This window comes from Cryptotermes secundus, unplaced genomic scaffold (assembly GCF_002891405.2).
Source record: "Cryptotermes secundus unplaced genomic scaffold, Csec_1.0 scaffold67, whole genome shotgun sequence".
In the NCBI taxonomy this organism is placed as follows: domain Eukaryota; kingdom Metazoa; phylum Arthropoda; class Insecta; order Blattodea; family Kalotermitidae; genus Cryptotermes; species Cryptotermes secundus.
The window spans coordinates 928516-954038 of record NW_019720560.1 but is presented as its reverse complement, the minus strand read 5'-3'; the positions used below and the strand labels follow the sequence as shown (position 1 = coordinate 954038).

The 25523-nt window shown below is 43.0% G+C and overlaps 1 protein-coding gene across 7 annotated transcripts in view; it reads right to left on the bottom strand.

The window, feature by feature from the left end:
* LOC111867947 (synaptotagmin-7) overlaps nt 1-25523 on the bottom strand; it is a 980264-nt gene that overhangs the window by 26281 nt on the left and 928460 nt on the right. For all 7 annotated transcript variants that reach the window (XR_002843428.2, XM_023858204.2, XM_023858215.2 and 4 more), the window contains one exon: nt 19843-19983. Coding sequence is in view for 6 of the 7 variants with exons in the window: in XM_023858204.2 (XP_023713972.1) it covers nt 19843-19983 (141 nt within the window). In the remaining variant the exon portion in view is untranslated. The remainder of the gene's footprint in view (nt 1-19842; nt 19984-25523) is intronic.

Here is a 25523-nt window from a genome sequence, read left to right as displayed (position 1 = left end):
GTATGTATGTGCATGCTCAGAGGCTGGTTTCACTAGTCAAAATGGCAATTGGGCTTCAGTGTGTGCTACTGAAGAGCAGCTTTCAGTTATGCGTTTTCCTTTTATGGGCAAAGGGAATCAATGCAAAGAATATTTGGACAAAAATGTTCAACTTTCGCAAGTCTCAGATGATGTCCGACCGGGTGCGGACTTGGCTGAGACAACAGTCACAACACTTCTACACTGCGGGTTTCGACGCGCCGGTAAAGCAACAGTACAAGTGTATTAGCGTTGGTGGAGGATATGTCGAGAAATATTTTTTTGTAAGATTTGAGGTTTTCACGGCGGTGACTATGAAGAAAGCAGTCTTCTGGGATTTGGCACCGTGTATATGTGGTGTTAACCGATGTTTCGGAGGAACTGAGTCTGCTTTTAACTGGTTCTCACGGTCTCTTCGCTTGCGGATTTCTTATATTTTTCCTTCTACCCTGAAGATGGAGGCGATACGTTCCTCCGAAACGTCGGTTAACACAATATATACACGGTGCCAAATCCCAGAAGACTGCTTTCTTCAAATATTTTTTTCTAGGTTCAAATATCATATGTTTTATATCCATTTGTGAACTATTTAATGACTCTTTCTCGTATAAGTTATTAGTAGCTAAAACAGCGCCTGAATATAATCTAATATATGAAGAAGCCTTGGAATTCTCACAGAAGAATTATCGTCTTCCTTCTGTGGTTTCCAAATGGACGTCACTTTATATTCGTAGTGAGTATGGGCAAAGAAGTAAAGGCGACGCCTGGAGGAACCCTCTTCTATCGATAAATGCTGTGCTGTATAAAATTTAATTACCAAACCGGCGCTTCTGCTTCGCTCCAACCTTTCGTCTGAATGATTTCATTTCCGACATTCTGCTCAGTTCGGAGAGAGAAGGATACAGCTACTGAACAGAGAATACCTTGAATGTGGACCTAAACTTACTTGTTAGAACAAAAGATTGTACAATCTAGAGCGTAATCTTGCTCGCTGTGGGCTTCATGTATAGCCCGGAAACGATGACAAGAAATTTCTGCAAAATATTTGATGGTAAACCTCTTGGAAAACGAGTAACTCAGATGATAAAGGCGGATATTAAAGGATAACATTAAAACGGATCTTAAGGAGGCAGACTGTGAGGATGTAACGTGGATGGAACCGGCTTAGGGCCGTGTCTTCCGGTATTAGTCTTTCTCGCTCTTCGGGTTTTATTGCCAGAGAATTACTTGTTCCACAGTAAGGAGCGTTCTTGTTTAGAAACCCTTCAGTGGGCCTATATTTGAAGCAAAATTCGTATCTATTAATGAAAGTCATATGTTTTACGTGAATTTCTATGCGTAAGTGCACATCTATACAAGGCATCGTTAACTGAATTTCCTTCAGTTTCTTATCGATCATATATACGTTACATCTCACGTAAAGTTCAAATCGAATTTCACGGATTTCTTCACCTATTAGCTAATCCGGCCCGGAGGACCCCCCCTCGTTGGTGTCTCCACCTTATCGTGGTGAGGGGGTTTGAGTATGCCAAGGACCCTGAGAGCTATACCAGCGGTAGCGTAGCTACTGGCAGGGCCTCCCTTGCTGGACAGGTCAAAGGGTAGGCATCAGACGAAGAGAGACACCAAAAACCAAAAACTGATGCCGGAAGCAGCGTCATCAGCAGCGACTTGAAGCACAGAGCAAATGATGCTCGAGATGGTTCAAGTTCGTATAGCAACAGGCGTGACCAGAGTGGTTTGAACGGCTGTTGTACTGCGATGTGGAAAGCAAATGGAAAAACTACCACATTATCACTTTTCCTGGATAGTCTCTTTCCAAAAACAGAAGATCGCATTAAGTGGAGGAACTGTTTTGGAAGAGACTGTGGACCTGTCGTCTGACAGATTACTGATGAATGAATGAATATGACACAACCGAGGAGTTGCGGCCCGAACTCATAATATAGTTTGTGTAGATTTTCATATTCTAGGGCATAATGCTGTGTGTTCCGACAAAAGTCAACTCAGGTTTCGGAATAAAGTATGGTCTCCATCTTCAGGACCGAAGAATAAGCCAAACAAGAAACTACCATAGAACAAGCGTCAAGCACAGCAAGGCTCTGCAATATCCTTAACGTTTACCGGACAAGACGGAGTCATATCCAAGAAGAACTCTCCAATGTCACAGCTGAGAACCTAAATTCCGCCATTAAACCAACGTTTCCATTCTACAGGCAAATCCTGTGTTCTGAATCTCATATTTGGACAACTGACATTAAATTTACAACGAACTATAACCTGAAATTCTGAGGACAGGTTAGTATTCTGGTTTCACACTGCGTAGTCATAGAACCGAATCCTAGTAGTCAGGACTTACATACTGTTATAACTGTTGTTCTTACTTGTGCCAGATCACCATATTTCTTTTATGGATGTATTGTGTTAGCAGAAGGGCACGCGGTAGCGTAGTTTGTTGAGGTACTATGCTACAAGCCGGAAGGTCGCGGGTGCAATTCCCGATGAGGTCATTGAATTTTTTCAATTGATCTAATCCTTCCAGCCGCACTATGGCCCTAGGGTCGACTCAGCCTTTAACAGAAATGAGTACCAGGAATTAATTAAAAAAATTTCCTGGGGAGTAAAGCGCGGCCGGCGCGTAAGGCTGACAACCTTACCGCCATCTTTGAGCCGATTGTCTAGATAATGTGGAACCCTCAACGTCTCACAACCCTATGGGTCTTCACGGCCTGTTACAGGGATAGCTTTACTTACTATGTAAGCAGGCCTATACATTCTATCAACCTTAAATTTGTAACATATAACCTCAAAATTTCACATCACCAGGGGTGTAATTGTTAAGTTATAAGAAGCATTTCATACGCAATATTTGTGTACGTTTATGAGCAATCGCTTTTCGTAATACATTTCATAATCCCACTTCCAGCAATACCGTGCTCATCCTAACTGAACTGAAATATAAAAGTCCATGTTGTTGTTTTACATTTACATTTACCAATGAAGCGCATTTTTTGAACAGCATCGTGATCTCATAGGCCCACTTCTGTCTGTAACCCTTGAAAGCCCCGTGGTTCTATACGAACCGCCTGCTTTAAAGTACTAAAGCTCCGTATTCTGCCCACAGACTGTATTTGTGTGTTCCGTATGCTTCTCACAACAAACAGCGATTGTTGCCTTAGGAAATGTTAACAGGTTTATCTTTGTAGCAGAGACGTAATGTGGTGCAATCCAAAAGTTCCCGAAATATATTAATAAGAATTATTACATCTTACCTAGATCTTATTCTGCACCATCACCTTCAAAGTAGTCCCCTTACACCGATCCCAGCGTTTCTGCCACTTTTGAAACGCATCCTGGAAGTCTTTCTTTGTTAGAGTGTTTAGTACCGTCTGCGTTTCCGCTTGAATTTCCTCAACTGTATCAAATCTTCGCCCCTTCAACTTGATTTTCATCTTGGGGAAGAGAAAGAAGTCACATGGAGCTAAGTCTGGCGAGTACGGTGGGTGGGGAACAACTGCCATCTTGTTTTTAGCCAAAAATTCCTGCACAATGTAAGCCGTACGCGGTCGTGCGTTGTCATGGTGAAGTACCCAGTCGTTCGTGCACCATTTCTCTGGATGTTTTCTCCTCATGTCCTCCCTCAAACGCCTTAGAACATCGCGATAGAACTCTTTATTGACTGTCTGACCAGGAGTGACGAACTCCTTATGAACAATCCCGTCAATATAAAAAAAAAACAGATCAACATGGACTTAATGTTGCTCTTGACTTGTCGAGCTTTTTTTGGCCGAGGTGAAGAAGGGCTCTCCCATTGTGATGATTGCTGCTTACTTTCAGGGTCGTAGCCATAAACCCAACTTTCGTCACCAGTGACTACCTTCGAAAGAAAGTTTGGATCCTCTTGAAGCTGTTGTTGAAGTTCCCTGCAGACTTCCAAGCGATGCTGCTTCTGTTCACTTTGCAGCAGTCGTGGCACAAACTTCGCCGCAATCCTCCTCATGTTCAGTTCCTCTGACAAAATTCGTTGACATGTACCGAGGTCTTGGATGGTCAGTCTACGATCTTGCACAATTAGATCCTTAACTATCTCGACATTTTCTGGTGTGGTGCCAGATGACGGCCGTCCCGAACGATCGTCATCATCAGTCGATGTTCGGCCAGTCGTAAGTTTGTGTCTGGCCTAAACTGTTGTCCCCAAAAGCTTGCTTCAACATTTGATGCGTTTCTTCAGCGGTTTTCCCAAGTTTAAAACAAAACTTTATACAGACACGCTGCTCTCTCAGGTCAGCCACCGCAAAACCGCAAACTCACGGAAACACAACAATGGAAATACGTTCACCAACAATAAACCAAACCACTCAACTCAACGCCGCTTACCACACTGATTCAAGAAGGGTGTGTGGGGAGATATCTAGCGGTATTTCGATGTTCTCATTACCATTGGCGTGCAAAATCCAAATTTCGGGGACTTTTGCACCACGTATTTGGAAGAAATGCGGTCTTCAAAGGGTTAAAGGGATGTAAACAAAAAGCGAATAATTGCCAAGTAGATAACGGTAAAGGTCGGTACCTATCTGTGCTAACGGGATCAACCTTTGTAAAATCCGTGAAAAGGTAGAATTATGGGATAAAAAATCATGTTTATTTTTTATGTATTGATATAAAAATAGGAGATCTATCTTCTGGGATACATCGCCGATGTTTCAGAGGAACATGTCGCCTACATATTCAGAGCAGAAGAATATGACAATCAACAAGTAGGTAGCAAGCTACGAAACGTCCGTTGACTTTCAACGGGCTACACGGCTTTGGATCGCAGGAGATAGAACTTTTTTGTAACTACAAGTGTGAGAACCTCAGAACCAGCATACAGGAAATTCTTGAGTGTAATTAAACAGTTATAAATTTTCGTATTTCTTAAAAGCTCCGACGAGGGCAATGAAAAACTGTATGAACAGTTATCACAGGATAGATGCTAGAGCATCGCCTCAAGTCTTAGTTACAATCGTACGACAGATATTTCGTTGTTGTTGACGGTAAATATCACAGACATATTAACTAAACTAATCCAGCAACTATGTACAGAAATACAGACGTAGCACAAATTCACTCATATAATTATTAAATCAATAAGGCACAATAAACACAAAACTGAATACGCTTCCTGCAAGTACATCTTGTTCTATAGATAAACTTGTATATATATTTTTTGCAGCACTTTCTTCATACGCACACAATTCAACACATCGAATTCTTCACGGACCGAAATGTATCAAACTTGCATTCTCATACCGCTCCATGGAAACAGCATGGGGAACAACATAACGACAAATTCTGCCGTACTTAGACTAATTAACTCATACAAAAACACCGACTGAAAATTCAAGGTTACTGTTTCCACAGACAACCCCAATGAGCCATAAAAAAGCAAACTCCGTGGCCTATAGTCCACAGGCGAACTATACCGACCGAGCGACCGCCGCTTTTCGGCGAAGTCAGTGCCAACATTTGTGGATAGAGGGTGTCACGTGGTCAGCGCAACGGTTCCCCACGGCCGTTAATCTCGGTTTTCTAGACCGGAGCCGCTATTTCCTTGAAATAGCTAATCAGTTATCCTCACGAGGCTGAGTGGACCCCGTACCAGACCCACTACTTCTCAGAAAATTTGGTAGCGCCGGGAATCGAATCCGGGACCTCTGGATCTGCAGCCAGGAACTCTGACCACTAGACCACAGAGGCGGTCTCCCACTGAACCATTCTCACCTTAATTATAGCTCTTGAGGGACACTTTAAAATCACGGTTTTATTGAATAGGCACACTATATATTTGGAAAGTTCTGGAGAAAGAGACTGATAAAATAAGCATCATAATAATAGTCGGCAGAGTTTCACACTGTAATACCGACTGCAACACTGTCGTGTAAGTTAAATAAGATTATATTTGCGTTCGGTTTTCTAGGGCACGACATAATGACAAACCCACAAACACCGTGGTCAGATTAGTCACGTACAGACGATGTGTGTACTTGGCAGACATTATCAACAGGCCAGCCCGATGTGACATTGGTTTAAGCGCGGCTCTATGAATATGTCATCAAAACTGCAACGAGAGACAAAGTTCAATTCACAAACAGTACTTACCGAGCCGATGAATTTCAGTCTGTACTAAGCTTATATTATTTGGGAGTGCGTCACTATGCGAATCTGGAAAACACACAAATCACAGTCACAACTACTTGCACATATCCCTTGAGAGCAGGACGAGACGTTGGCTTAAGTAGTGGCGCCACAGACGTTTCTCTTCAAATCCAAACTGAAGATTGGGCTGTTTGTCTGCCATAAGGTCACTCCACCGAAATTGTCGCGTCACAGACGCATTCGGTCGTTCGTTTCTGCCGCTAGCAGCGCCACAAGTAGAGATACATGCGGCCGTGACTTTTCCGTGAGGCTTCGTGGCATTTCGCTTTTCAGGCCAGTCAACATCTGAGTGGTTTGTTGCTGTATCTGAAAGGGATTCTGTCTACAACCTACGGTCAACATCAGCCGTATTATTTGGGTATTACGAGAAGAAGCATTCTGAGACTGTTTTCTGCACTGAAACGTCATACTCCAATTAGTATACGACTCGACTGATTCGGTCTCTACATAATACTTAAGTATTTGAAGACTTCTTAAACAATTTTGCAGTTAAATATAATAAGGTGGATATTTCCGTGCTGCCTACATTCACTGAAGTTAAAACATAAATGAAGTATAAGGCAGGGTAGTCAACATATGGGACCAAGAGATGAGTTTTACGTGTATTCTATTATTTCGTTCCAAAATTAGAAATGCCTTCATGTGTAACCTCAGAACTATACAATGTGAAGAGTTTTGTCTCCTGGGATATAATGCCATGCAGTCCGCTGAAGGTAAATAGGAGGAACTTGTCACCTAAGTTTTAGGGGTTGAAGAATAAGAAACAAGTGCGAAGCCTGTAGCGAGCAGTACACCTGTACTTCATAAAATAATGCAACAACATTTGAAGAAAAGAACCAACCCACTGTATGAAGACTTGGTCCAAAATCTGAAATGGGGATAGAATCAGAAAGCGAATAGGACAAATAAATTTATTCTATGCTAGGAGTACGGCTTTGGCCACCTACAGGTGAACTGGATGTCCTTTCTTTTGTGCAGTTACAGACACAATAAAAGATGTAAAAGGGGGGGGGGGTCCGAAAATGGAGACAAAGGCTTTACACTTATATCAGTGACAATGTAACTTACACGCCACTTAATATTAACCCATACGCGGCAGCGTAGTTGGCTGAGGCATTATACTACAAGCCGGAATGTCGTTGGTTCGATTCCCGATGAGGTCATTGGATTTTTCAATTTACCCAATTCTTTCAGCAGCACTGTGGCCCTGTAGTCGACTCATCCTCTAACAGAATGTTCCAGGAATGTTTCTGGGAGTAAAGGGCTACTGGTGTGTAAGGCTGATAACCTCACCACCATCTGTGAACCGGTTTTCTAGAAAATGTGGGAACCTGGACGTCTCACAACCCTATGGGCCTCCACGGTCTGTTACAGGGACAACTTCCATCACTTAATATTATTTTCTTATTTACTTGTTTTGGAAAACACTCCAATACTGAGTATGACGGCCGACTTCCAACTAGTAGCTTTCATTTCACAAGTGGAAGTAATTATATATTAACTCTGAAACATCTGAGTTTGTTGAACAGTTTATCGCGTACTTCTGAGAAAGTTTCCATAATTATATTATAACTTACTTGTTGTAGATGTGCAAGGGAGAGCGGCTTAGGCAGCTAAATCAAGAGTTACAATATAGTTTTACAAGAATTCCTTTACGAGTCAAATTTAACTTCAAATGTTTGCTGAGTGAAATTTAAGAGAAGCCCAAAGAAACACTGCCTACCCTTCATCACACTGCCCACGTACTTCTCCCTTACTGTTCATGAAGTGGTCTCGAACAGAATTTACACGTACTTTTTGACCTTCATGTGGAGATATCGAGCAGGCCTTCTGCATACAATAAAGGGTAAAGGCATACATACAAAGTCATGGACTATGTGTATACCATCTGCTCACATTTAGGGGCCAATGGGAAACTCCACCATTTACTGGACAGTTTGCCGACGGTGAACTCGGTACATTTTCTCGCTCAACACAGACGACATCTATTCTCGTCTGTATGACGGCAAAAGCTTCTTCTAAAACCCCAAATACTAATTAATCTCCAAAGAACACATACGAGATGGGCGGCAACTGATTTCCAATGACTCTCCTGCAATAATGTTCAGAGTTATATTTTCCTGATTTCTTTATTAACACCGTGTTCTAGAAATGTGTTATCTAACTTTTCCGTACGAACAAATATCTACAGAAGTCAAAAGATAATCTGAATTAGCAACAGTTAAAATATTACTGAAGAGGCTTGTTTGTAATTGTAAGGAGTAGGTGCAGTATCTACGGGCGCTATTGGCTGCTGTTTGTACTGTCTGCAGGCCCTAAGCAAGATTATGTTCTAACGGGTTCTGATGATGGCATATAACATTCAGAATTACTGGGTTTTTGGATTATTTCCATCGTCCAGTATTATAGGAACTAGAGAACATAATGTTTCGGAAACTGGATCTATTTCCGTCCTCAGGTCAGCGTGGGAAGACATCTACTCAGCTGGGTCCCTAAGAAATGGGTAACTTCAACCACTGGACAACCACTGTCACAACAGGTACTTAATCACCTGAGACCAGACTAAATCAGTGGGGTATAATAAGAAACTGGCAATAAAAATTGCGATAGAGCAGGCACATGTGTGGAACCAGGTTAGAAAAGGAGGGGCTGATGCACTTAATTTTGTTGCCTAGATTTCTATCGTAAATTTCTACCTCCTGTTCTATCCTAGTTCCTCGCATGTGCGTGCTCTATCACAATTTTTATTGCATATTTTCTTGTTATCTCCCGCCGACTTAGCCTGGTCTCAAGTGATTAAATAGCTGTAGTGACTCTGACAGTGGTTGTCCAATGACTGAGGTTAGCTCTTTCCAAGGGACCCAACTGAGTAGGTGTCTTCTCCCCTCAACTGAGGACGGAAATAGATCCAATTTCCGAAACGTTATGTTTTATAGTTTCTAGAATACCGGACGATGGACAAAGTCCAAAAAACCCAGAAATTCTGAATATTACTCGTACGTTCCCCACACCACTTCCCTGTAGTGCGACTGTGAACGCACGGCTCAAAAGCGGTTGTGAACAATTTTTCGATGCAGACGCGCCACTTGCTGTGGCTCGCCAAGAAGGCTTCTGGAAAAGGAGTTATACTGCTGACAACGTTCTCAATTCCCTGCCACCAAGTCCAATACAGGGACCACCGACTGTTCTGAGGTGGAAAGAAGATAAAAACCGGTTGTCCTGAAACTCTGTATAGCGATAAATCACAAAATATAGCAATATTTCTGTTGAGACAACTCCTGTAAGAAGCAGACGACTATAAATTGCCGATCGCATGGGAGACTAGTGCAGAAAGCCCTCGATAATCCGGATAATGGAAGAAAAGGTACCTCTAAAGGCTAAAAAACTTAGAACATATATAAATAATATAATAATATAAGTACTGCTGGTGAAAATAAATAACAAAATATCATTGTAGAGCCTTTATTCAAAAAATATAAATACACAATACATTTATCCATCGATAGAAGACTCAGAAGTTGCAATTTTTTATATAATAATGAAGGTTTGAAGAAACTGTCTCAAGTTTTGTCTGAAGAGACAAGTAACTCATCTGCCTTCCTAAATGATGTGTGTCTTTTGAAGTGTGTACTCAATTCAGAAATTTTAATTGTTCATATTTCGATCCGGATTAACTCTAATCGGATTAGAGAGGGGTTTTCTGTAGTAACACTTTCCGTCAAAATGATAACGACACGAATTTCCTCTGTTCCCTCAATGACTCGAAGCTGAGACCATTCCACTTGAACACACACGATGTTCCTACAGATATAAAATTGAGCAAAGCAGGTTTCTGGTATGTGGAGCCGTGTATAAGTGGTGTTAACCGACGTTTCGGAGGAACGTATCGTCTCCATCTTCAGGGTAGAAGACAAGAAGAAATCCGCGAGCGAACCAGCTTGAGCAGGTGCAACAGACTGAGTCCAGTCGAGTAAACACAGCTGTATAAGAGAAGGAAGTGAAGTGGTGAATCGGTAGACAGGGGGAGGGGAGGCAAGGTTAAATGGAGGGCATTATCCTTGAAGCAAGGGGGGTTTTCTTGTCTTCTACATTGAAGATGGAGCCGATACGCTCCTCCGAAACGTCGGTTAACACAACTTCTACATGGCGCCACATCCCAGAAGACTGCTTTCTTCATAGTCACCGCCGTGAAAACCTCAAATCTTACACAGATATAAAGTTGTTCAGGTGATACGAATATACTGTGACATGTGGGTGCATTGCTAGGCAACAACCGCGCAATAAGCAGCTATACAATAACCGTTACTAGGTAATGACCGTAACAGATCCGTAAAATGCCACAGTAGAGTAACTGGAAGCGGTCTTCTCTACGAAATCCGTGCGATACCTACGTGATCCAAAAATAAAACTGTCGGAAGAGGTGTTCTCTGTGTGGCCAGTTTCGAGTCGCAATGCGACTTGGGCTTGGATAACGTGGGAACCCGTGTGGAGGCGGGGTCGGATACCTCCACCGTGACACTGCGAGTCGTAGGAGGCGACGACGGGAAGTCTCAAATCTTTGACAGTGAAACACGGTCGCGAGTCCCAAGGGACTCGGAACCGAGAAAGAATGTTCTGACAATGGCCAGCTGCATATACAAAAGATAGACCAGTCCTCTCGTCAGAGAGGGCGCCCCACAAAAACAAGACCATAACTGTTAAACAGTAATAAATATCTGGTCATGAGCCCCAGATTGGGGCTTGACATCAAGACTTACTGACTGATCGTCAGTCGCAATGCGACTTTGATTACGAGAGTCTTCAGACGGCAGTTAGAAGTGTAGGAGATAGTTCTGGGACAGTCGCCAACCGGCACGAAAGTGAGCACGTAAGCAGAGGACGCTGTCGGATATCAGTCGCCAGGCAACGACTGGTGAAAACACAGCAGACTGAGAAGACTTAACGTGTCCTGTAGTGAACTGTAGAGTGAGTGAATTGGCAATAGTGCTATAGTTCAGTGATTCAATATTGAGGGGGTGGGTTTCTCCATGCACCGCGACTGATAGTCTATTGTACATCCCCCTTTTAATTTCTACTGTCTACATCCCCTACCTATACTGGTGCTCGCTATCAGCCCCTTTCTGCCAGCGAGGTTTCTACCCTCTACTTGGCAGTGGTATATAATAGTTAGTCCCTTTCTGTCAGCGAGGTCGTCCCTCCTCTGGCAGTAGTATCTAATACTTCCCCATCTATCGGAGGCATTGGAAACTATTTGAGCTTGAAACTTTTGGCCTAATTTAGCTCAGAGGCCTCCTAGAGATATGAGGTTCTTTTACGTGCCGTAAACCTACGACACAGAACCCACGGCTTAAAGTCCCTCCCGGAGGACTTGTTCCACGACCTCCGCCGGGTTTGAACCCGCGTACCTTGAGTCATGAGGTGGGAACGTTACCCCTAGACTACGGAGGCCGCTTAGTGCTATAGTTACTTGTAGTTACAATCTGTAAGTTTCAATAAATCCAATACCAATCCATATTCCCCTTATAGTCACCCTAAAAACGTGCAGTACATGAAGTATGCAAGATTGGTTAATGCTAAAATCAATTTAACACTGCGACAGCCAACAGATGTGGGCAGCGAATATGTAGAAGGAATATTGTACGAAAATAGCCCATTACATTCACCATACATCCAATATTCTTAACACACGGGACTTCTCTTGAGTAAGGATGCTCATTCAAGTTATAACGTACTCTTTATGACGTTTTCGTCAAGACACTGTTTACAAAATTTCGATTGTGGATTTCTGGGTTAGGATTCTGTCGAGTCTCACAAACGGTTACCAGCGTTTCGGCAGAACCTGTGTCTTCATCTTCAGGGCAGAGTGGAAATAGGAGATCCATCCAGAAAAGTTGGCAAGTGTTTGTGATATACGTGAGAAGACAACATGAATTTTCACGGCCATGAACACCTCAAATCCCGTATACACAGTTTTTAGTTCACAAATGCCCGTTATCTGTTACAGCGCATGTCTAGCTGAATGCTGTGGGTGTTCCTCTTGAGAACTATTAGATTCTGGGCGGAGGAAGTCTGGAGATTAAGCGTTAAATTAGATATGAGGTGGGAAAATTGCTAGACCCTTCCAGAGAGTCATGTCTAATGGACTTCTTGATCTGCCAGAGCGAAAGCAACAGAACTATTTTTTCTCTCGAATTAGACCGGGGGGAGGGAAAATAGTGTTCAGGTCCGTTTCTCACGTGGAGGCCTCCTGGTATTTATGTTCGTCCGCATGCTTAACTTCCAAATCCTGACGAAACCCGTACGGCAAGCAGGACTTTGGTAGAGCCAGGGGTTTTCAGAGAGTCCTCCATGTGCCGCTCTGGGTCCGCAATGGCACAAACATAAATTATTGCTTATTTAATTTCCGACGGCTTGAGATGAAACCGTGAGCCTCTTTAAGTAGTTCCATGTGGGTTTCGAGATCTTTTTTGTTGTACAATTCTGCTTTTAACAGACAGAAGCGGTCCCATATGACGATTCACGAACATATCCTTGAACCAGGAACTGCGTGTCAGACCGCCCCGGATCTTCCATTTTCATGACCACACCCCTACAGATGGGTCTGCAGCAATGGCTGTTAATAGAGTTTGTAGGACTTGAGGTTCTCACAGCGGCGGTTACGAATAGTTCTGCCTTATGAAATGTAACGCTGTGATTACTAACTGCTTCACGCTGGTTTCTTGTTGGTTTATTCTTCCACCCTGAAGATGGATGAGACATATTAATCCGAAATGTCGGCTGACTTCTAAAGGACTACATGGCATTATATCCCAGAAGACAGACTTTCTGTCCCAACTTCACAATCTGTTACCATATTTCTAAACAAGAAGTTCTGGGAGGAACCAATCGCCTACTTTTTTTTGATACGACATGGAAGGTATAGAAATTTACATCTCCAACAAATTATTCTATTGTTGCGTGTGTATTTGTTGGCGCGGTGAAGCTTTTATCGAGCAGTTGCCTAGCAACGATAGGGGGATACACATGTAGACATACAGACTGACTGAATGGATTTATGAAGTACGCCGTTCAGATGGGTTTAGGTACTATGATCTGCATGTGTTCGAGTTTAGGTTCGGTGAACGTACACATCATACGTGGTTGCAGCAACCGTTGCGTTGCACGTTGCAGCGTTCCAGTGAGTACCCGCCCTTAGACAGTCGGTAAGACTCCTTGGACTGGGGATCTGCCCCACGCAAGGCCGCTACCTACATAAACCAACACAAACGGAGAATAAACGCAAACATTCATACCTTAAGGGGGATTCGAACCCACGATCCCAACTTTCGGGCGGGCGAAGATACGTATTTCATGCCTGAGACCGTGAGGCCACCGTCATTGGCATTATGGTGTACAGATAAGGAACTATAAAGGCACATAATTAATTTATGTTTCTATGCTGTGCAATATTTGCCTTCTTCCTTATCTTAATATGTGTACGGTTTTGCTACAGATGCTGTCACTCACTTAGTCGGTGTACGAGCCTAGATTCGAACCAAGCCTTTGCCGCTTGACCCAACTTGCTCAACCACACTTCATTAGCTTAGTAAAAAATGCATTGATCCTGTGAGGTATCTGGTTATGTCAAAGAACAAATTTGTACGTGCAGTAAATGGAAGTTGAGAGCAGCGAGCGTTACACAGCTGCAAATTCCCGTTCAGCACCAGTAATAAGATTATATACGTAACGCGTCCGGCAGACCTTGGGAATCTCTCGGCCACGTCTCGCTTTAAAACTGCAAAACCGCTTGCGCCGTTTCTAATCACATCATCCTCTCATTTCACCGCGCGGTCAGCTCTGAAATTACGTATCACTCTACTGAACATAAGCCGTTTTAACATCAAATCCTCCATTATGATCCAATAAAACCAGCCGTGCAGGCCCTAGAGCTGGCTCCATGTTCAGAGAATTGGAGTCATATTTGCAATGGGCCGGCAACGTCTGTTGCAGATACGGCTGTGTTCACTTCTGCTCATGTTCTGTGAATGTAATGACATTTGGAAGAAGCTGTATAATGTTTCATGTTGTACAGATAAAGTCAACGGACCGGGCTGGCACAAGCACCGCCATGCCTATCTCTTCAGGTTTACTTGCAACCGGCAACGTATTTCAAAAGGAGATAAACTAAAATCAGCATTAAACTCATATATACAGTCATTATGAAATCTGAGGTAATAATTTACACTTTCACGTTCTGAAACTTAGGTCCCTGTATGCCATTCGGTTGTAGAAATGTATTCTGAAATTCTACAAATACAAGATTACGAGATCCTGAAATAGCTCTATCATAAAGCTAGTGGCCGCGCCATAGCGCAAGCGGTTAGTCGCTGGTTTCCTACCGCGGCGGCCCGGGTTCGATCCAGGGTCTGGTCAAGTGGGATTTTTAGTGGACAAAGTGGCGTTGGGCGGGTTTTCTCCGAGTATTTCGGTTTCCCTTGCCGATCTTCATTCCACCAAATTCTCCATCATCATAATCACCCGGGGCAGGCTACAATAGGCAAATCAGTGGCCGCCGTGCCGAGTGGACCCAATTGGACTCCACCCCCCTAAGCGAATTATAAAGCTATCCATGTAAACAGGCCATGGAGGCCCATGTGGATTTGAGATGTCGAGGCTCCCACATTTTCTAGATAATTGGCTCACAGATGGCGGTGATGTCAGCCTTACGCGCCGGCAGCCCTTTATCCCCAGAAATGTTCTTGGTACTCATTTCTGTTAGAGGCTGAGTCGACCCCAGGACCGTAGTGCGGCTGGAAGGATTAGGTAAATTGAAAAAATACACCTCATCGGGACTCGAATCCGCGACCCTCTGGCTTGCAGCATACACTACTGCGTATCTTCTATGAGGACCGTCTAACAGTTATAAATAGGGAGCAGAGATCCAGAATTTGAGAGACCAGAGACCAGTCCGATACTAGTGAGAGTCTTCATAGAGAGACTTCATACGCCATTCGGAAGGAGTTCAATGTATGAGCTGTTACAATCAAGTGCAACTGTAATACGGACGTCCAATAAATCCAATAATCAAATTTAAGACCCGAAATTATTCGTCACGCCTACCCCTTACACGCGACAACTATTGACACAATCAGCCACTGAACCTTAAATATCACAAATATTATAGCGTTATCTTCATATTTTGTGCGTGAAAATTCTTTGTGTTATCCCGTCGCCACAACAGGCAGTATTGACATAGCATGCATTTACCGTTTCTTACAACACACTTCGGCTCATTAAGCCATCATCAGGTATGCAGGGAACGTTAGAGTTAAATACCTGATCATGGCTAATGAGGCAAAATAAATTTTCAGAAAGGGGCCGCGCCATAGCTCAAGCGGTTAGTCGCTGGCTTCCCACCGCTGCGGNAATTTTTAAGGGCGGAAAAATTCAGGAACAAGTCCTCCGGGAGGGACTTTAAGCTGTGGGTCCCGTGTCGTAACTTTACGGCACGTAAAAGAACCTCATATCCCCAAAGGGGATCACTGAGCCAAATTCCAGGACGTTTCCCGCCCAACAATAGTCTCTAACGCCTCCGATAGATGGGGGAAGCATTATAGACACTGCTAAGCAAGTGGCCGAACTCGCTTGCTCGGCGGGACTGATGGTACGCAACATTTATCGGTAGGGCATAGAGACTGGTAGATATCATAGAGGGAAGCACAATAGATCAAACTGGTCGCGGTGCATGGGGAAACCCACCCTCTCTAAATAACTAAATAACTAACTAGTCCCGCCCCACTAGCAATAAGAAAAAAATAATGTTTTAAGAAACGGTAAATATATGCTATGTCCATACTGCCTGTTGTGCTGACGGATTAACATAAATGAATTAAACAATTTATGACTTTAAAAAAGGATAATTTTTTCTGGTTAGTGATCACTGAACAAGTTATAATGAAACTACAGGAAGAAAGGGGGACAGGTTAATGCACTCTTAACTAAGGGTCCTAATTTCGATTCCCGTCCTGCTCTTTCACGACATGCATGCTTCGTTATGTACGTGAGGTCTACTGATCTCTACGCGTAACTACATTTGCCTATCACCACACCAGCATTTTGCATAAAAGCAGGTTTAATTACAGACCCGTCTGTTACTGTATACATTCTGACTGCAGTACCAATGTTATCAAACTGCAGATGCTTTACGTAACAGATATGCTCAGCTCTACGAATGTAATTATGTTACAAAGTTATGAACATTACATGACTGTACACACGACATGAATACAGAAACACGCCTGAGAGATAAATTATTTTACGCATTGCAGCCAACGATTAGGGCATAATTCTCATAATTTAAATCAATGTACGCGACAAGAATCCAATAAGGAGTAGTAAATACGTAGAATTTGTGAGCGGCTTTATCAAAGATCCTAACTACAGAAGAGTTATACATCCTGACAAGTAAAGGACAAAGAAAGCAGTAAAATCCAAAATGAAATACACGTACATAATTGCGACCTGACTACAACCGCCTGCACTCGCCAGATTTTCCGAATTTGAACGATCTTATGAATAAGTGCTTTCATTCTCAATAAACTTTCAGCTTTACTATTTTTATTATTATTATTATTATTATTATTATTATTATTATTATTATTATTATTATTATTATTATCATTATGCTCGCGGTTTTTATGCCGCAATCATGAACGGTCTCGTATATAGAGAATTTTTAATTACATTAAGCATGAAATGCCTCTGCACTAATTTCTAAGTGAAATTTTGTGGTACTTTGGCAAATTCTCGTTGAAAGCCACTGTAATCACATTGCATGCTATTTCCTGCAATCTCGCAAAATAAAATGGGGAAATTTCAACTCAGAAATATCCGAGGTATATGCCTACCTAATGTCACAGGACCGAAGTATGGTGCCGTAGAGCGAATATTGCATTCGGCGTGGAGGACAAACCATTAAGATAACCAATAAATTCTTTGAAAGTGTGGCAAAAGTCCCAATATATGAGAACAGCAACAAAACCAAAATCTGATTAATGAGGAAATTAATATCACATTAAATTCGCGTAAAATTCCGAGGGGGGCAAGATCATTTTCTTCCCCAAAGCGTCCAGACCGACTCTGGGGCCCATCCAGCCTCCTATCCAATGGGTACCGGGGAAAATTCCCCCGGGGGTAAAGCGGCCGGGACGTGAGGCTGACCATTCACTTCCATCTAGTGCCGAGATCAGGAATGGTTGCGCTATACCTCCACTCCCCCCATATGTCTTTATGGCGTGGAGCTTAATTAATTAAGCACGGGGACAACTGTTCCTTTTTAAATTCTGGTAATGATTGCTACCATTCAGTCCAGAAGCTTTTGTCTTCTCGTCTGCTGTCCAAAAATATAAAACTTAGAATATACACGTACAAAACTATAATTTTGCCTGTGGTTCTTTATGGGTGTGAAACTTGGTCTCTGGCATTAAGGGAGGAACATAAATTGAGGGCGTTTGAGAACAGGGTGTTGAGGAAAATATTTGGACCGAAGAGGGATGAAATGGTAGGAGATGTGAAAACTACATATTGAGGAACTCCATAACTTGTAATATTTGTCAAATATAATTAGAAGGACCGAGGCAAGGAGGATGAGATGGGCATAGCATGTAGCACACATGGGGGACAAGAAGAATAGGATTTTGATGGGAAACCCGAAGGAAAGATTCTACTAGGAGAACTTAGCTATGGGTGAGCGAATAATATTAAAATGGATCTTACAGAGATGGGAAGGGGTGGTATGGTCTAGATTGTTCTGGCTGAGGACAGGGACGAGAGACGGCATTTTGTGAATACGGTAATGAACCATTGGGTTACGTAAAGTGTTAGGAAATTCTTGGATAGCTGAGCATTCGGGGCTTCTCAAGAATGCAGTTGGTTAGTTCATTTATTGTAGGGCTTACGGTATCCAAAAGGCTTTATACTTTGCACAACATGGACTGCCGTACAATGGCTTTGTCAATGGATGGAGTTGATTGAAGTTTCCTGCAAGAATTGAATGCAATCAAATTGCGTTTATTTTTCACCGCAACGGCAATTGTTGCACAAAACGTTGTACAGTGAATAGTGATGTTTGTACAAGCACGTACAGTCTTGTCTCTGTCGCGACTGCGTCTGAGCTTACTAACAAAGGCTTCTGGAGGAGATACAGTGAAATACTCAGGGATTCCTACAATCTGGAAGATTAAAAACGATGTATATAAAATATAATTTTGAGAAATGAGAGTTATAACAAATTATTAGCTGCACTACAGCAAGTGGAGCCGACCACGGAGAGAAGGTGTGTGCTCTTCGGATTAAACGCAGTAAACAGCCTTCAAAGTACAAACACGATTTCTAACATCCAGCTTGACGCATGCTGACATTCTGAAAATCCCTCATCAAATGAAATAAGGGCAATATGGCTGTACTGTTTGTGGAGGTGTGACACTGCAACAGGAAGACTGCAGGAAACCATGCGAAACTTTCTGGTGTGGAGGTAAGGCCTCTGCGTAATTCCTGACGGCCAATGAAAATGATCTAGGGAAAGTGCGCGAAGAAGCGGGTTAAATTAGTTTCAGGTTTTCAGGCTAACAGTTGCACGTGAGTCCACAACTGAGCCCAATGGTAAAGCGTTCCGCATCTCTGTGCACCTTTTGTGTCTCCATGGCCATACATGAGACAATTCAGTCTGAGACACGAGACAATTTGACCCAGGGTCGCATGTGTTCCCTCGTTCAGCTATACAGTCCATGTTTCCTTGCAACAAGGGGGCACGCGGTAGTGTAGTTGGTTGAGGCACTATGCTACAATCCGGGAAGTAGCGGGATCGAATCCCGATGAGGTGTGTTCTTTCATTTGACCTAATCCTTGCAGCCGCAATATGGCCCCGGCGAGTAAGGTCTACCTCGCCGCCATCTGTGAGCCGAGTGTCTAGAAAATGTGGGCGCCTCGACGCCTCACAACCCTATAGGCCTCTACGGCCTGTTAACAGGGATGGCTTTACTTTTTTCCTTGCAAGAAACCCAAGCAATTTTGAAACAAACTTCACTTACAAAAGAATATTTTAAATGCTGTGACATGTAGACCCTTTTCTAGGCAACGGCCGAAATACGTGCATACAACAATAGAACCAGTGTCGCAAGAGGGATTTTCTATGTGGCTCGCATATATCCATTGCTACGTAACGGGCCAATAAACATGCATTCTTAATGCGTGTAAGTAGGGGTCGGATACCTCCACCGTAGGCAATGCGAGTCGTAGGCGGGGACGAAAATGGAAATCTCGAATCTGAGACACTAGAATATGGTATTGAGCCCCATGGGACTCGGACCCGAGAATGACTGCGCCGGTGAGAACCAGCAACAGTTTGTAAACGACAGACCCGTCCTTCCGTCAGAGAGAGCGCCCCACATCAACAAACCCAGAACTGTCCGACAGCAACAAAAATCTGGTCGTAAGCTCCAGATGGGAGCTTTATTCCAAGATAGACTGGCCTACTGACCGTCGGTCGTAACATAAGATTCAGACTCAGACATGCATTCTTGACAACAGAAGAAAGTGTTTTCTCTGCAGTCCGTGCCGAGGAGTTATGCGTTGCTCCCTTTGACTCACCGTAAGTATCCGCAAGATGAGCGTTGTGTTCTGGAAGTCGTACTCCAGGCTGAAGTGGATCTGCCCCACGTTCTCTGAGGGCTCCGTATTGTCAATGTACATGTCCACCAAGGAGATAGAGCGGTTCTGCAGGAAAGCCATCTGAAACAAATTGCATTTCATTTAACTCATATGTAGTTACTAGCAAGGCGTTTGTCTCACAAGATAATGTCCGTGTTTTTTGATCTGAGCTTTCTAAACAGAATGAACAGTAGATTCGGTCGAACTCACTGATATAAGGGTTGTGTGCATATATGTTGCTGTCTCGTCACCAGAATGCAGGGAGAAACCATGACATAAAGATTGCTAGCAGATCCTTTGAAAATGTGGCAGAGTTCAGTTATATGGAAACGATAGTAACACATCAAAATTCCGTTCATGAGGAAATTAAGAGGAGACTGAACTCGGGTAATGTTTGCTACCATTCAGGCCAGAACTTTCGTCTTCTCGCCTGCTGTCTAAAAACATAAACATTAAAATATACAAAACTATAATTCTGCGTGTGGTTCTGTATGGGTCTCTGACATTAAGGGAGAAACATAGACTGAGGGTGTCTGAGAACAGTGTGCTGAGGAGAAGATGTGGGGCGAAGAGGGATGAAGTGACGGAAGATTGGAGAAGACTGCATAATGAGGAGCCTCATAACTTGTACTCCTTGCAAACATAATTAGAATGAACAAGTCAACGAAGATGAGGTGGGCAGGGCATGTAGCAGGAATGGAGAAGAGGCATGCATATAGGATATTAGTGGTAAAGCCGGAAGGAAAGAGACCACTAGGAAGATCAAACTGTAGATGGATAGACAATATTAAAATTGATTTTAGAGAGATAGGATAGGGTGGTATGGACTGGATTGATCTGGTTCAGGATAGGGACCAGTGGAGGGCTCTTCTGAACACGGTAATGAATCTTCGGGAAGAGTTTGAGTAGCTGCACAACTGACGGCTTCTCAAGAAGGGCTCAGCTCCATGAAGTTAGTTAGTCAGGGTGATTATGGATCATAGGAGGGCCCTAGTTACGGTGCGTCACTCTCTCTGCTCCCCACATTGCAACTGAAACTACTACCCACTTCTTCTTTGCCATTCTTGCACTCCTCCTCACTTCCCCTTATGCGCAATCCAGAGGACAAGTAGGAAAAGCCCGCCTGTACTCAACAAGCAAGAGAAAGCTTCCGTGTCGTGTGAAGGTTCTATTGAATCTTAACGTTGATCTGTTCTGACACCTTCAAGTATGTTTATCTTCCGTCAGTGTAACAGCAGGACACAACGCGATGGGGAAAGAAGACGTTTACGTTACTTTATTTAAGCCTACTATATGAAAGCAAGGGCCTTTGTGTGGCGTCTTAGCGAACCATTAATTTAAGTGGGGATGTTCTCACACAACAACGCGGCTGATCAATTATTCGTTAACACGCGGCATACAAAGTGGCGCCCGACAAACCCCCGTTGAACATGGGCCTTTATGCCAAATATATATATCTTTGAGACTGTAAATATGTCATGCAATATTGTGTAATTTTCTTTGCAGATATAAATATTTTAGTGTAAACAGAAGCCCAATGTTGCAGAACTAGACATATAAGACATTAGTTTCCCTTGAATTTCTTTTTTAATATTCGCCGTATAACATTTTTTATAAATAGAAGTACATACCAGGAAGGTCCATAAATATTTGTTATGTCACAATGTCTTGGACGGTGATCCAACCTGGAGAAGACTGAAAGTTCGACTTGATCTTAATGTAAAGTACTTACAGCTTATGCATTATATTGTGACTTGTAGAACCATTGCTAGGCAACGACTAGGTAAACACATTCCCGCGGCAACGAATACGCACGCAACAATCGAATAACTTCCCTTGCTATGCACGGCGCTGTAAATCCAACAATAAAGAAAGCGGTGTTTTCTATGGATCCGCCTCGAGACTATATTAGTAGTAAAAAACAGAATCAGAATGGAGCGAGTAGTCGGCGGTCAAGGAAGAAGGGTTCGGCTGAAGATTTATTGTGGGTCACTGCAATTTATTGTGATTGCGAGTGATTGTAAAGGAGTGATCAATAAGTACGAGATAAGTAGATAAGTAAGATTTGAGGTTTTGAAGGCGGGGACTATGAAGGATTTCGTCTTCTGGGATGTGGAGCCTTGTAGATATTGTGTAAACCGACGTTTCGGAGGAACTATCGTCTCCATTTTCAGGGTATAAAAATCCATGAGCGAGGTATCAGCCACACAGGACCTACGCGGCGCCACATCCCAGAAGATGATATCCTTCGTGTGATCAATAAATCCAACCTTCCGATCCAAATCCGTTATTGTTAGTCACGACCATATAGCGTGACAATACTGTACCAAGTAGAACAAAAATGTGTATTCCCCCGACAACTTGAGTACAAAACCCCAGACAATAATCTTATCGAAATAAGTTTATTAGCTTCGGATATGAAACATGTGGGTAGATAATCATGTCTCCATTATATACGTTAATTCCATTCTTTTCACACAAAGATCGCGTCAAAAACAAGTGTAAACAAAAAATAAATCAAACTTGTGTGGACCAGTATTCATAACTATGTTCCTATTCAATTTGTGCTCCTGTAGCAGTTCACAGATTCTGTTAAATTATTGGTGAACTGTCATCACAAGGGCCAACACAGTAACAAACCTTGGTCGAAGAAACCAGGGTAAATGTGGATAGCAAAACTGGGTCGAACTCGAATATATGAAGATGAATGTCTGTGTTTTCTCGTCATAAATCATTTAGGATCGAGAGAAGTTCGAAACTACATAATACAGTACAGGAAGCAACCACTGCATTTCGTGAGAAGTGCATGCACTAATTCTCTTAAACTGAATTTATAGTGTAAAAGACCAATTTATGATCTTACGCTAACAAAAACAACAAACTGAAGCCACGTTCTAAAAGTATTTGTTGTCTATTTAACGACGCTCTCCAGACTATAGGCCTACAGCGTTGAAAGACTGAGAGATAAATACACAATATATCGGAATTGATTTGGAAGGTATCCGTCATAGCCTATAGCAAAAGACTTTTCCGACATTTCGTCAAAAGGGACTGAGGAAGATCACGAAAACTAGACATCTCCAGAATACAAGTGACAAGCTTTAACACTTACTCGGTGAAGCCAAGTATGAACTAAATACGTACGATACGTCTTGCGAGGTACGTAAAACCATTCCCGTGTTCTGTAACATGACATGACGATGATAACAACAATCATGTGATGATAATAATAAGAGTCCAAATATGAAATATATATACTGTCACGTGTATTAGTGACTGCAGACGGATATTTTGATTGGATGATTAGATTTATTGCAACTTATACATTCAGAACTCTGGACTACAGGCAATACAGCGCTATCGCTGATCTACACACATTACAGTTCATCAGTACACAAGCACTTGGGTCCTCCGTCTTCACTAGTCGTATTCTGGTAACGGATTTTATAGCAGTCTGTCACTGCATTACATATGAAATTTTCTTTGCATATCCTAATTAATTCTTGGCGTCTCTTCTAAATCACCTTCGGCTGCCATCTCCAGAACTCGACCCAATTCTTGGCAACTAATCAAAGGTCAAAGTCAAAGTCAAAGTCAAAGTCACATTGCGATTGACGGTCAGTCAATCAGTAGGTCTTGGTGTTGAGCCCCATCTGGGGCTTATGATCAGATATTTATTACTGTTTGACATTTACGGTCTTGTTTTTGTGGGGCGCCCTCTCTGACGAGAGGACGGGTCTGTCTTTTATATATGCTGCTGGCCTTTGCCAGCGCAGTCTTTCTCGGGTCCGAGTCCCTTGAGACTTGCGACCATATTTCACTGTCTCAAATTTGAGACTTCCCTTTTCGTCGCTTTCTACGACTCGCATGGTCACCGTGGAGGTATTCGATCCCTCCTCCACACGGGTCCCTTTCGGCACGGACCACACAGAGAATACACTCTGTTGTTGGGGAGGAGCGTTTGCTTGATCCGTTGCCTAGCAATGGACGGCCTATTGTTGCGCTCGTACGCTTCCGCGGGAATGTGTTCACCGGATCGTTGCCTAGCAATGGGTCTATACGTCACAATATATATTTCAATAATTCCGAGCACTGGAACGTTATTTTATGCGACTTCTGCAAATGTATACGTTAATCACTTCGACTTCAAATTAATGTTAGCTCTTAAAACGTGTGGAAGCTGTGTGTCAGTTCTAGCTGCACATATAGCATGAATTTATCTTCCCTTTCATTATCAGTAGTTTCTTTGGGCTGGGATGGACTCGAGGTACGTTGCAAATACATGTCCTTCCCTGTTAGCTGGCTCTTGATTGTGAATGTGCGAAGCCAATTAGCTACCCTTCTCGTCTGCGGAATGCAATGTATGGCTCCAACGATTCAGTCTATTCCCGGAAGTAGACAGAACTCTGTGACGTTGCAAGAAAGAGACAACGGATGATGCTTCAATGTCGAGCGGGTTGGCACAGCTGCTGCGAGGTTGAACTTACATTTGGGAGTTACCCGGCTCGAATTCCGAAAGGGGCCGTGTCCAGTGTCTCAGACTGTCTATAGTTTTCTTCAGTTATTACAGCCTAACGCCCAGATAGTACCTTCAATAGTCACTGAACATCACAGAGCAATGAACGAAAAGTACAGGAGACCAAAATTTGAATCTTGATTCTGAAACAGTTCATATTGATTTGAGGTTTTCCGTTGTTTTCTACTGTCCCTCCCAGGTAAACTTTAGGGCACTGCCTTAAAACGGCCAAAGATAACGTTATTTATTGTCCCATTTAACACATTTCACAGTAAACCTACCAGCCGAAGATATATAGCTAATTCGATTGAAAAATGTCGTTAAATAGATAAAGAAACAATATTTGCAATTCATGACCACTTCCTCTTGTCTGCGCAGACATCTTGCACAATTCAATCGACATTACATGATTTCAGCGTCGTGTCAAAGGGTAGCAATTGACCCACACAGTGACGTACGACAACACTACCAAAGTCGCTCTTCACACTTCATTTAAGGTTACTCTAGGAGAGGGTTAACGAAATGAAAAGTCGGTGGTAAAGTTTGTGTAATATACGCGGAAATCTATTCATGTAAGCTAGGCTTTGCTGTGGTTTGATATGGCCGAAAATCATAATCCCTCAGTAAGTACTGGAGAAGCGGTCTCCGTAGTCTAGGGGTAACGTTCCCACCTCATGACTCAAGGTACACGGGTTCAAACCCGGCGGAGGTCGTGGAATTTTTAAGGGCGGAAAAATTCAGGGAACAAGTCCTCCGGGAGGGACTTTAAGCCGTGGGTCCCGTGTCGTAGATTTACGGCACGGAAAAGAACCTCATGCCTCTAGGAGGCCTCTGAGCTAAATTAGCCAAAATTTTCCCGCCCAAATAGTTTCCAATGCCTCCGATAGATGGGGAAGTATTAGGTACCACTGCCAGAGGAGGGACGACCTCGCTGACAGAAAGGGACTAATTATTAGATACCACTGCCAAGTAGGGGGTAGAAACCTTGCTGGCAGAAAGGGGCTAAAGTATTAGGTACCACTGCCAGAGGAGGGACTAACTCGCTGCCAAGTAGAGGGTAGAAACCTCGCTGGCGGAAAGGGGCTGATAGCGAGCACCAGTATCG